Source organism: Anolis sagrei, chromosome 11 (genome assembly GCF_037176765.1).
Source record: "Anolis sagrei isolate rAnoSag1 chromosome 11, rAnoSag1.mat, whole genome shotgun sequence".
Lineage (NCBI taxonomy): Eukaryota > Metazoa > Chordata > Lepidosauria > Squamata > Dactyloidae > Anolis > Anolis sagrei.
In genome coordinates, this window is record NC_090031.1 from 25655121 (window position 1) to 25667412 (window position 12292).

General features: G+C 46.3%; 1 protein-coding gene across 1 annotated transcript; it reads left to right on the top strand.

Moving 5' to 3' along the window:
• Positions 1-249: 249 nt before the first annotated feature.
• Positions 250-9630, top strand: LOC137097666 (sigma intracellular receptor 2-like). Its single transcript, XM_067472054.1, has 3 exons — positions 250-440; positions 5587-5731; positions 8248-9630. The coding sequence occupies exons 1-3, from the start codon at positions 327-329 to the stop codon at positions 8496-8498; spliced, it is 510 nt and encodes a 169-aa protein (XP_067328155.1). The 5' UTR covers positions 250-326; the 3' UTR covers positions 8499-9630.
• Positions 9631-12292: the final 2662 nt, after the last annotated feature.

Below are 12292 nucleotides of genomic sequence, written 5' to 3' on the forward strand. Positions count from 1 at the left end.
GAATGGCTAGTGATTAAAATAGAATTAAATATACCATCCAATTAAATCACTTTAAAATACTTAAAACTTATAGGAAGGGTGCATACATTTTTGGAGAAGGAACACAGCAACAGAAGAGTTGTAGAATGATTGACTCTTTCACAGTGTTTACTTTGAGATGAGTGGAATTAAAAAAAGAATGGCAGAATGTAAAGGACTGGCAAAGAGGGGGTGGCCCCTTTAAGAGGTGGGCGGGGCAAGAGGAAGGAAGCCCCGCCCACCCTGGAGGAGCAAGTGGGTGCTGGAGGAGAGTGGTCTGTTCTGGCTGCAGAAGTCCTTCCCTTGCCATGGCTGCCACGCGGTTCCTGGAGTGGCTCTTCTTCTTCTATTTCTTCACCCACATCCCCATCACTTTGCTGCTGGATCTGCAGTCTCTTCTCCCTGGATTTTATCCTCACCAGGTAAGTCCTTCCAAAAGAAAACAATGTTTGAAAAGAAATCTAGGAGTGCATTCACACTGTAGAATAAACGCACTTTGATGCCTGGGTTGCTATGAGTTTTCCAAGCTGTCTGGCCTTGTTCCAGAAGCATTCTCTCCTGACGTTTCGCCTGCATCTATGGCTAGAGGTTGTGAGGTCTGTTGGAAACTAGGCAAATGAGGCTTATCTCTCTGTGGAATGATGTCCTGGGTGGGAGAAAGAACTCTTCTCTGTTTGTTGCAATTGGCTACCTTGATCAGCTCTGAATTGCCTTGCAGCTGCAAAGCCTGGCTGGTTGCTGCATGGGGGAGTCCTTTGTTTGGATGTGTTAGCTGGCCCTGATTGAATCTTGAAAGGAGGAAACCATGAAAATGAACAAAACCCGACTACCATTTTTTAAAAAAAAAAAACCCTCTAAAATCAGGTCAATAAGTAAAGAACAATACTCAAAAAGCAGGGGAAATCCAGTCAGGAATTAATCAGGGCCAGTTAACACCTCCCAACAAAGGAAGCCGCCAGGTTTTGAAGTTGCAAGGCTATTCAATGTGACCAATTGCAATGTTCATACTTGTCTCAAGCAGACTAGAGTTCTTTCTCCCACCCTGGACATTATTCCACAGATATATAAACCCCATTTTCCTAGTTTCCAACAGGAAACACAACCTCTGAGGATTTATTTTTGTCATGTCAGGAGCAACTTGAGAAACTGCAAGTTGCTTCTGGTGTGAGAGAATTGGCTGTCTGCAAGGACGTTGCCCAGGCAGCGCCCGGATGATTTTTTATCATCCTTGTGGGAGGCTTCTCTCATGTCCCCGCATGAGGAGCTGGAACTGATATAGGGACCTCATCCACCTCTCCCCGGATTTGAACCTGTGACCTGTCGGTCTTCAGTCCTGCCGGCACAGTGTTTTAACCCCACTGTGCCTCCGGGGGCTCTATGGATGCCTGCCATAGATGTGGGCGAAACGTCAGGAGAGAATGCTTCTGGAACATAGCCAGGCAGCCCGGGAAACTCACAGCAACCCAGTGGTTTTGGCCACGAAAGCCTTCGACAACACAGTTTGATAACCTTTGAACTTGTCCAGAGGAGGGTGACTAAAGTGATCATGGGTCTGGAGAACAAGCCCTATGAGGAGCAGTTTAAAGAGCTGGGCATGTTTAGCCTGAAGAAGAGGAGGCTGAGAGGAGACATGATAGCCATGTATAAATATGTAACGGGGAGTCATAGGGAGGAGGGAGCAAGCTTGTTTTCTGCTACCCTGGAGACTAGGATGCAACAGAACAATGGCTTCAAACTACAAGAAAGGAGATTCCACCTGAACATGAGGAAGAACTTCCTGACTGTGAGAGCTGTTCAGCAGTGGAACTCTCTGCCCCGGAGAGGGGTGGAGGCTCCTTTTTTGGAAGCTTTTAAACAGAGGCTCGATGGCCATCTGTCGGGGGTGCTTTGAATGCAATTTTCCTGCTTCTTGGCGGAATGGGGTTGGACTGGATGGCCCATGAGGTCTCTTCCAACTCTATGATTTTATGATTCTATGAACTATCATGGCTCGAGGTTCCTCCCCAAACTACAACTCCCACCATTCCATAGCTTTGAGCCATGGCAGTTGTGTAGGGGTCAAACCAACAGTGGTGCTAATTCGCATCAATTCCACAGTATAGGTGCATCCTGGGGCATGTAGACCCAAAATCATATGTGGAAATAATGCAAGGTAGTTATATGTGAATTTAAACTGTTGGTTGACCCCTACACATACTTAGAGACTGGTTCTCTCTGTCCAGCACAATTCTGTTGAACTGAGCATGAAAACCAACTGGTTTTTTCACATCATTCCCTCATTGCCCCTTATGTTGACCTGCCGTGGTTCTTCTTATCACACGCCACCAAGGCCATAAATATTCTAAAGAAAGGCCTCTGTCCCGGGGCGGTTAATATTTTACCATTACGAAGATATTCCCTACTCGATACAGAAAGAATTCATCCTTATCAGGAGGAAAAGAACAGTGGGAAGAATGGTTGGTGTCACGTCGGATCCAACATCAAAAGAAAATGAGGCGCAAGTTTGTAGTGGAGGCTCCTTCTTTGGAAGCTTTTGAACAGAGGCTGGATGGCCATCTGTCGGGGGTGCTTTGAATGCAATTTTCCTGCTTCTTGGCAGAATGGGGTTGGACTGGATGGCCCACGAGGTCTCTTCCAACTCTAGGATTCTGGATTCAGCCTCAGCTCATCCAGTCCATCACAGCTGCTAGGCACTCATCCAGGATCTGGCGAGCTTCCTTGGAGTTCAGTGGAAAAGAGTCATAGAGTTGTGTGTGCCATCTGCATAGAGATGGCACCCAATTCCAAAACTCTGGATGATGTCGCCCAGCAGTTCCATGTAAATATTGAAAAGCACAAGGGAATAGAACCTTGTGCGACCCCTTTATAGGACGTGCCCTGTATCGGCAAGTGAAAAGGAAAATCCTGATAAGAGTGAATCCTATTTTGGCAGAAGCATACCATAAAGTCACACTGGAGGACCTAGGAAATGCCTAGAGAGGACATACTTTGGACTCATTGTTGAGCCTGGAACTCCAGGTTTCGGCAGTGGCCAGGGGAGCATGTGCACAATTAAAGCGTGCTTGTCAGTTGCGCCTGTACCTTGGGAAGTCAGACTTCGCCACTGTAGTACGTACTCTGGTTACATCCCCAATAGACTACTGCAACACGCTCAACACAGGGCTGCCTTTGAAGAGTGTTCAGAAGCTATAATGGGTGACAGCCAGATTGCTCACCAGAGCAGCATACAGGGAACATACCACCTCCCTGTTACGTGAACTCCACTGGCTGCCAGTTTGCTACTGGGCGCAATTCTAAGTGCTGGCTTTAGCCTATAAAGTGCTAAACAGTTCTGGCCCAGCTTATCTGTCCAAACACCACGGAATTTAAGATCATCTGGGGAGGCACTGTTCTCAGTCCTGCCTCTCTCACGGGCACGATTGGCGGAAACCAGAAAGTACCTTCTCAGTGGTGGCCCCTCAGATGTGGAACTCCCTCCCCAGGGATATTAGCTCAAACCCCTCCCTCCTGACCTGTGGAATTCACTCCCCGGGGAAATTAGATCCGCCTGCCTGATTTTTTTCCCTCTCCTCAAACTCCATTTCTGCCTGTCTCTTTTGGGCTTCCATTTCTGCCTGTCTTGCCCTGTCCTGTGCCTCAATTTCCAATTTCCTTAACTCTATCTGATATTTATACTGTAACTCAGACATAGGAGTTTGGTCTGAGTCTGAGCTTCCCTCTTCTTGATAAGCCTCAACCTCCTTTGTTACTTTGCCTTGCTTTTTAGCCGCCATCTTTGGCTCCAACTTTTACCTCAGGATTTTTCCCTTTAGGCAACCTTAGGCACTAAATCAGATGTTACACGAATCCCGTCGCTTGCCACCAAATGTGAAGGAGTCGTTAAACTGCTGCCACCAATTGTAACGATGACCGTTTTAATGCCACCGAATGCCACCAATTGTGAAGGTGCGCGTGGTAAAGCACCCACTGCCACCTAATCTATGAGGGAAGCCGGGCAACGATCAATATCAACCTAGGAGCTATTTTATAAAGGGACTGTTAATTACAGAAGGCTTTATTCACTTGATAGCGTAGCGTTTACTTTCTTGGCTTGACTTTATTATTGTAGGCTGTTCAACTTAGGAGCAACTGTATCAGGCAAGGCTTGAGGAAAACAGTAACAAGTTTATTTTAACAGGAGTATAACAATGTATAACTGTTCTTCAAAAGAGGCACAAATCTTGATGGATACATTGGAAAGGTTTCATGAGTAAACTCAGGCAAACACTTCATAAGGTTTCACAGCTGGCACAACAGGCTTAAACCCAGCCAAACCTTGATTCTTAATTCAGAATCAACAACCCCCTGTACCAGGTCCTTCTCTGCAACCACTTGGTCACCAATTGATTCCCTGAATCTCCACCAAGAGATTCAGTCCTTCCCTATAGCACACTGGCTACAGACACATTCCCTGAATCTCCACCAAAAGATTCAGTTCACTCAGTAGCTAGCTGGCGTACTGACTAATTCCCTGTTTCTCCCACTAGAGAAATCAGTCCCTTCCTGTAGCTCACCGGCCACAGACTGCCACTTTCAAAAAGCTGCACCGTGAAGTGATAGTTGGCTCTGCCCCCGTTGCTATGGCAACTCAGCTCAAGCCACTAGCCACCATCTCTAACAAAATATAATCTCCCATACTTACCATCCCTAAACCACTGTCCAAACTACACATAACCAAAGAATAAAACTTACACATCGTCACAATCGTAAATTAGTTAAATTAGGTAAAGGTAAAGGTAGTCCCCTGACATTAAGTCCAGTCATGTCTGACTCTGGGGTGTGGTGCTCATCTCCATTTCTAAGCCGAAGAGCCAGCGTTGTCCGTAGACACCTCCAAGGTCATGTGGCCGCCATGACTGCATGGAGCGCCGTTACCTTCCCGCCGGAGCGGTACCTATTGATCTACTCACATTTGCATGTTTTCGAACTGCTAGGTTGGCAGAAGCTAGGGCTGACAGCGGTAGCTCACGCCGCTCCCCGGAATCGAACCTGCGACCTTTCGATCAACAAGCTCAGCAGCTCAGTGCTTTAACCCACTGCGCCTCCTAAATTGCCTACTTGACAGATGCAACTGTCTTTCGGGCTGCAAAGGTTGACAGCAAGCTACACAAATTGGTCGGACACTCACTCTGACCCAGGCTGGCTTGGAACTCATGACCTTTCAGTCAGTAGTGATCTTAATGCAGCTGACTCCCAGCCGGCTGTGCCACAGATAGACTTGGAACAATATGCAATGACCATTGGAATGGGCCGGATTGCGCTCGTGGATTATGTGTTTAACTCTGAATGTCTTGTTTCTAAATGTTTCAATTGTTTTTAATGTACTTTTAAAGTTCTGTTTTAATATTTATTTAAGTGTACATTGTGTTTTAAGGCATTGAATCGTTCCCCGTGCGTAAAGCAGGGCAGAAATGCCGTAAATAAATAATACTTTTTTAGATGCGGTCTTGCCAATATGGTGGAGTCATATCATATGTGCAATTAGCCTTTAAAATAATTAAATGACAGGGTTATTTTTTTCTCCTCCAGTTGACAGATGTGTTTACCTCCTACACGGCCGCCTTTAAAGATCCCCTGATGGCGGACCCTCCTCCCTGGTTCAAGGCGTTCATTTACCTGGAAGCATTTTTCCACCTGCCTTTCTTCTCTATAGCAGTCTACGCATTCTGGAAAGGTAAGCGGGAATGCGGGAAGAGAAGCGGGGCATCAACACTGTCAAATGAAGGCAGCTTGACACCTACTGGACTGTCATGGCTCAAGGCTATGGGATCCATGGGAAATGCAAAGAGACAGAATGGGGGAACGCATGGCTCGAGAGCAGTACATGTGAAAAAGATCTTGACATGAGCCAACAATGATCCAACAATGTGATGCGGCGGCAAAAAAAAAACCAACGGGATTTGGGCCTCTATAGTGTCTAGATCCACGGAAGTCATGCTCCCCATGCTCTATTCTGCCTTGGTTAGACCACACCTGGAATATTGTGTCCAAATTTGGGCACCACAATTGAAGGGAGATATTGACAAGCTGTGTCAAGAGGAGGGCGACTCAAATGATCAAGGGTCTGGAGAACAAGCCCTATGAGGAGCGGCTTAAAGTGCTGGGCATGTGTAGCCTGAAGAAGAGAAGGCTGAGAAGAGACATGATAACTAAAGGTAAAGGCTTTCCACTGACATTAAGTCCAGTCGTGACCGACTCTGAGGTGTGGTGCTCATCTCCATTTCTAAGCCAGTGTTGTCCGTAGGCACCTCCAAGGTCATGTGGCCAGCATGACTGCATGGAGCGCTGTTACCTTACAGCTAGAGCGGTACCTATTTGCATGTTTTCGAACTGCTAGGTTGGCAGGAGCTGGGGCTGACAGCAGGAGCTTACACCGCTCCTCGGATTCGAACCTGCGAACAAGTTTAGCAGCTCAGTGATTTGACCCACTGCACCACCGGGGGCTCCAGTGATATGATAGCCATGAAATGAGACATAGAATCATAGAATCAAAGAGTTGGAAGAGACCTCATGGGCCATCCAGTCCATCCCCATTCTGCCAAAAAGCAGGAAAATTGCATTCAAAGCACCCCTGACAAATGGCCATCCAGCCTCTGTTTCAAAGCTTCCAAAGAAGTAGCCTCCGCCACGCTCTGGGGCAGAGAGTTCCAGTGCTGAACGGCTCTCACAGTCAGGAAGTTCTTCCTAATGCTCAGATGGAATCTCCTCTCTTGTAGTTTGAAGCCATTGTTCCGCGTCCTAGTCTCCAGGCCAGCAGAAAACAAGCTTGCTCCCTCCTCCCTGAGGCTTCCCCTCACATATTTATACATGGCTATCATATCTCCTCTCAGCCTTCTCTTCTTCAGGCTAAACATGCCCAGCTCCTTAAGCCGCTCCTCATAGGGCTTGTTCTCCAGACCCTTGATCATTTTAGTCGCCCTTCTCGCTATAATTCATACATGTCAGAGTTTGGTGGTGCACAGCAGAAGGATTGCTAGATCAGCAGACACTGTGTTGTAAAATAAGGACTCTGCAACCTTTCAGTTACAAAAGAAACTAAGTTTTACTAAGCACATTCGAAAGACACATCTCACTACAGCGAGCTACAATACAAGAACTAGTCAAAACGAAAGTCTCTTCACATCTGCTTATCTCTTTCTTGCTGAGACTAGTTACTCCCTTTTGTTCCCAGCAAGAGCAAACATTATCTCACTTCTCTCAAGGTTATATAATCACAGCCTCATGGAATAAACATTCTGCACCTCATTTATAATACACAGTGGAATCCATCTGGGAAATACATAGAAGCACATTTAAACACATATATAAGTAAATTAATCCTGACAATAAATACGTGACGGGGAGTCATAGGGAGCGAACTTGTTTTCTGCTGCCCTGGAGACTAGGACGCAATGGAGCAATGGCTTCAAACTACAAGAAAGAAGATTCCATCTGAACATTAGGAAGAACTTCCTGATTGTGAGAGCTGTTCAGCAGTGGAACTCTCTGTCCCAGAGAGTGGTGGAGGCTCCTTTTTTGGAAGCTTTTAAACAGAGGCTGGATGGCCATCTGTTGGGGGAGCTTTAAATGCAATTTTCCTGCTTCTTGGAAGAATGGGGTTGGACTGGATGGCCCATGAGGTCTCTTCCAACTTTATGATTCATAGAATCATAGAGTTGGAAAAGACCTCATGGGCCATCCCATCCAACCCCCTGCCAAGAAGCAGGAATATTGCATTCAAAGCACCCCTGACAGATGGCCATCCAGCCTCTGTTAAAAACACAACTGCCACTTGAGCTCAGACCCTGGTTTATATAGGTTAAACGGGAATGACTGACTGCCAGAACAATGAGCTATTAATTGCTGCCCTGCAACTGTCAATCACTGCTGGCTAAAAGAATTTAGCCTCGCCCCGCCTCTCAAATAAAGCAAACACACCCAGCAGCTAATTTTAAACACTCACTCAGATTCCTAGTGCCCTCTAAGACAAGGCTTACCTGAAGCAGAACGGAACAAAATGGCTTCTTGCTTCAACTTCTGTGGGAGCACAACTTCTATGATTCCCTCCTGACGTTTCGCGCACATCTACGGCAGGCAGCCTCAGAATTTGTGAGGTTGTAATAATTTGTGACTGTTTTACTTGTCAGAGCTCTCAAAATGGATTTTGGGGATGTTTGAGGCAATCTTTCTCCCGTTCTGCCTTTTGTCCAGGTAACTGCAGGTGGATCCGGACCCCGGCCATCATCTACGCCAGCCACGTGGTCACCGTCGTGACGGCCATCTTGTCGCACTTCCTGTTTGGCGACTTCTCCAAGTCCCATCCTCCTGGCCCCGAGACACTCTACGAGCGCTTGACCCTGGCCTCCATTTATTTCCAGTATATGCTGGTCTCACTCCTGCTCCTTTTTACTATGCTGCTCAGCCCTTCGTACAACCAGGTGGAAAAAAGGAAAAAGAAATAATAGTGGGGAGAGTCAACAAAAGAAAGGCTTGTTTCAGGACTAGAGAATAGATATCTATATATATATAAAGGTTAACGTCGTCGTGAGTGGTTCAAAAACGGAAAAACTACAGGACCAAATATCACCAAATTTGGCCTTCTAATGCCTCATACCCCAAGGTATGACCAACAATCATCAAAATTCAAATACACACCAAAACAAACTCACAAATTCAAAACAACACGGAGCATGCGCACAGGCATGGGGAGGGTGCACGCGCGCAGGAGAGCTCCTCCATCGTCTCTCTCTCTCTCCTCGGCTCAACAGTCCTCCTTTCTCTGCCCACTTGCTTTCCCCGCCTCCATTGGCTTCTCCTCATGCAATAGAATTTAATATATATTTCACATCAAATGTTCGTTCCTTCTCATAGAAAGAAAGACAGGAAGGAAGACGATGAGGAGGCTCTTTCACCCCCCGCTTCCCCGTAGCAGCCACAGTGCTCTGATCCTTCCTTCCCTTATCTCCTGTTTTTCCTCCCTCCCCTCCTCTTTCCTTCCTTCCTTCCTTCCTTCCTTCCTTCCTTCCTTCCTTCCTTCCTTCCTTCCTTCCCTTCTTCCCCTTATCCTCTGTCTTTCCTTCCTTCCTTTACTTTATCTTCTGTTCTTTGTTTCCTCCCTCCCTCCCTTTCCTTCCCTTTCCTTTCCTTCTTTCCCCTTCTGTCCTACCTTTCCTTTCCATTCTTCCCTTCTTCACCTTATCTTCTGTCCTTCCTTCCTTTCCTTCTTTCTGTTATCTTCTCCCCTTCCTTCCCTTCCCTTTCTGTTTCTTCTCCCTCCTACCCTTCCCCTTCCTTCCTTCCTTCCTTCCTTCCTTCCTTCCTTCCTTCCTTCCTTCCTTCCTTCTTTCCTTCCTTTACTTTATCTTCTGTTCTTTGTTTCCTTCCTCCCTTCACTTCCCTTCCCTTTCCTTTCCTTCTTTCCCCTTCTGTCCTACCTTTCCTTTCCATTCTTCCCTTCTTCACCTTATCTTCTGTCCTTCCTTCCTTTCCTTCTTTCTGTTATCTTCTCCCCTTCCTTCCCTTCCCTTTCTGTTTCTCCTCCCTTCTACCCTTCCCTTTCCTTCCTTCCTTCCTTCCTTCCTTCCTTCCTTCCTTTACTTTACTTTATCTTCTGTTCTTTGTTTCCTTCCTCCCTCCCTTCCCTTTCCTTCCTTTCCCTTTCCTTTCCTTCTTTCCCCTTCTGTCCTACCTTTCCTTTCCATTCTTCCTTTCTTCACCTTATCTTCTGTCCTTCCTTCCTTTCCTTCTTTCTGTTATCTTCTCCTTCCTTCCCTTCCTTCCCTTTCTGTTTCTCCTCCCTCCTACCCTTCCCCTTCCTTCTTTCCTTCCTTCCTTCCTTCGTTTCCTTCTTCCCCTTATCTTCTGTCTTTCCCTCCCTTCTTTCCCCTTCTGTCCTACGTGGGGTGAAAGAGTGAACGGCCCATCGCCCCCCACAAGCAACTCCCAAATGTCAAGGTCTTCCCCAAACTCCACCGTGTTCAATTTTGGCCATTTTTGTTTTGGTTCACAGTGTTCTCCAGATGTAAGTGGACTACTACTATTATTATTGTTGTTGTTGTTGTTGTTGTTATACTATCTCTCAGGAGTGGTTAGATTGTGCTTCTCCCATTTCCCAAAAGGGGCTGGTCTGGATGGCCCTTTCAGGTCTCTTCTATGCTAGGATTCTTCTATAATAATAATAATAATAATAATAATAATAATAAATAATACTAGCAGTAGTATTATACTGAGGCTGAATGGCCATCTCTCAGGAGTGGTTTGATTGTGCTTTTCCCTTATGCCAGAAGGGGCTGGACTAGATGGCCCTTGGGGGTCTCTTCCATAAAAATACTCTGTGCATAATGAGTGCCTTAAAAACAAAAGAACAAGTCAACGAAATCACACCACATTTGGCAACAAAATGTCTCACAACGCAAGGAGTAACCATCATGATTTTGTCATTTGGGAGTTGTAGTTACTGGGATTTATAGTTCACCTATAATCAAAGAACATTCTGGACTCTACCAACGATGGAATTGAACCAAACTTCCCACACAGGACTCCCATGACCAACAGAAAATATTGGAAGGGTTTGGTGGGCCATTGACCTTCAGTTTTGGAGTTGTAGTTCACCTACATCCAGAGACCACTACAGACTCAAACAATGATGGATCTGGACCAAACTTGCCACAAGCACTCAATACACCCAAATATGAACACAGATAGAGTTTGGGGGAAATAGACCTTGACATTTGGGAGTTGTAGTCACTGGAAGTCACACTTCACCTCCAATCAAAGAGCATTCTGAACCCCACGAATGACAGAATCAGGGAAAACTTCCCATACAGAACCCCCAAGACCAACAGAAAATACTTGAGGCCATCCAATCCAGCTCCCTTCATCAGGGCAAGAAAATGTAATCAAAGTCCTCCTCACAAAGAGCCATCCAGCCATAGATATAGATAGATAGATAGATAGATGGATGGATGGATGGATGGATGGATGGATGGATGGATGGATGGAAAGGAAAAGGCCAGGGGCTGGGTCAGACGAAACTTGGCACACAGAGCCCCCGTGACCCACTCTACATCCTACTGCAGTTTGGAGGAGGATGAACCATGGATGTTGGGACTTGCAGTACCATCACTCACATTCTGAGATCGCTGTTAACCTCATCCAATGACTGATCAGGACCAAACTTGGCACATAGACCTCTCATGACCCACTTTACATCCTGGTGTGGTTTGGCCGGGGATGGACCATGGATTATGGGACTTGCAGTACCTTTGCTCAATTCCTGAAACCACTGCAACCCTCATCCAATTACCGATAAAGACCAAACTTGGCACACTGAGTCTCCATGATGCATTCTACATCCTGGTGCGGTTTGGAGGAGGATGCACCATGGACGATGGGACTTGCAATACCTGCACTCCCTTCCTAAGACCATTACAACTGCCAACAATGATGGATCAGGACCACAATTTACACAGAGAGCCCACATGACCCACTCTACATCCTGGTGCGGTTTGGAAGAATTTGACAATGGGTGATGGGACTTTCAGTCACTTCACTCACTTCCTGAGACCACTGAGACCCTCGCCAAGGACTGATCAAGACCAAACTTGGCACATAAGCCCCCATGACCCACTCTACATCCTGATGCTGTTTGGAGGAGGACGGACGATGGATGATGGGACTTCTTGTACCTTCACTCACTTCCTGAAACTACAGCAATACTTATCCAAATACCAAGAAAGACCAAACTTGGCACAGAGAATCCCCTTGGCCAACTCGACATTCTGGTGAGGTTTGGGGGAGAACAGACTATGGAGGATGGGACTTGCAGTACCTAAACTCACTTTCTGAGACCACTGTGACCCTCATCCAATGATTGATCAAGAATAAAACTTAGCACACAGAGCCCCCATGACCCACTCTCCATTCTGGTGCAGTTTGGAGGAGGATGGACCACAGATGATGGCACTCGCAGTACCTTCACTAACTTCCTGAGACCACTGCAAGCCATATAAATAACTGATAAAGACCAACCTTGATACACAATTCCTTTCTCAAATAACCCGGGCAGCGCTGGGTCCCCAAGCTAGTCTATATATAAAAATGCTCTGTGCATAATGAGTACCTTAAAAACAAAAGAACCAATGCACGAAATCACACCAAATTTGGGCAAATTTCCCACACAGAACCCCCATGACCAACGGAATACTTAAGGCCATACAGTCCAATTCCCTTCACCAGGGCAAGAAAACTTAATCAA

Coding starts and splice junctions, on each gene's coding strand:
- LOC137097666 (XM_067472054.1), top strand. CDS start 327: ATGGCTGCCACGCGGTTCCTGGAGTGGCTCTTCTTCTTCTATTTCTTC. Junction 441..5,586: donor CTGGATTTTATCCTCACCAG/GTAAGTCCTTCC, acceptor TTTCTCCTCCAG/TTGACAGATGTGTTTACCTC. Junction 5,732..8,247: donor AGTCTACGCATTCTGGAAAG/GTAAGCGGGAAT, acceptor CCTTTTGTCCAG/GTAACTGCAGGTGGATCCGG.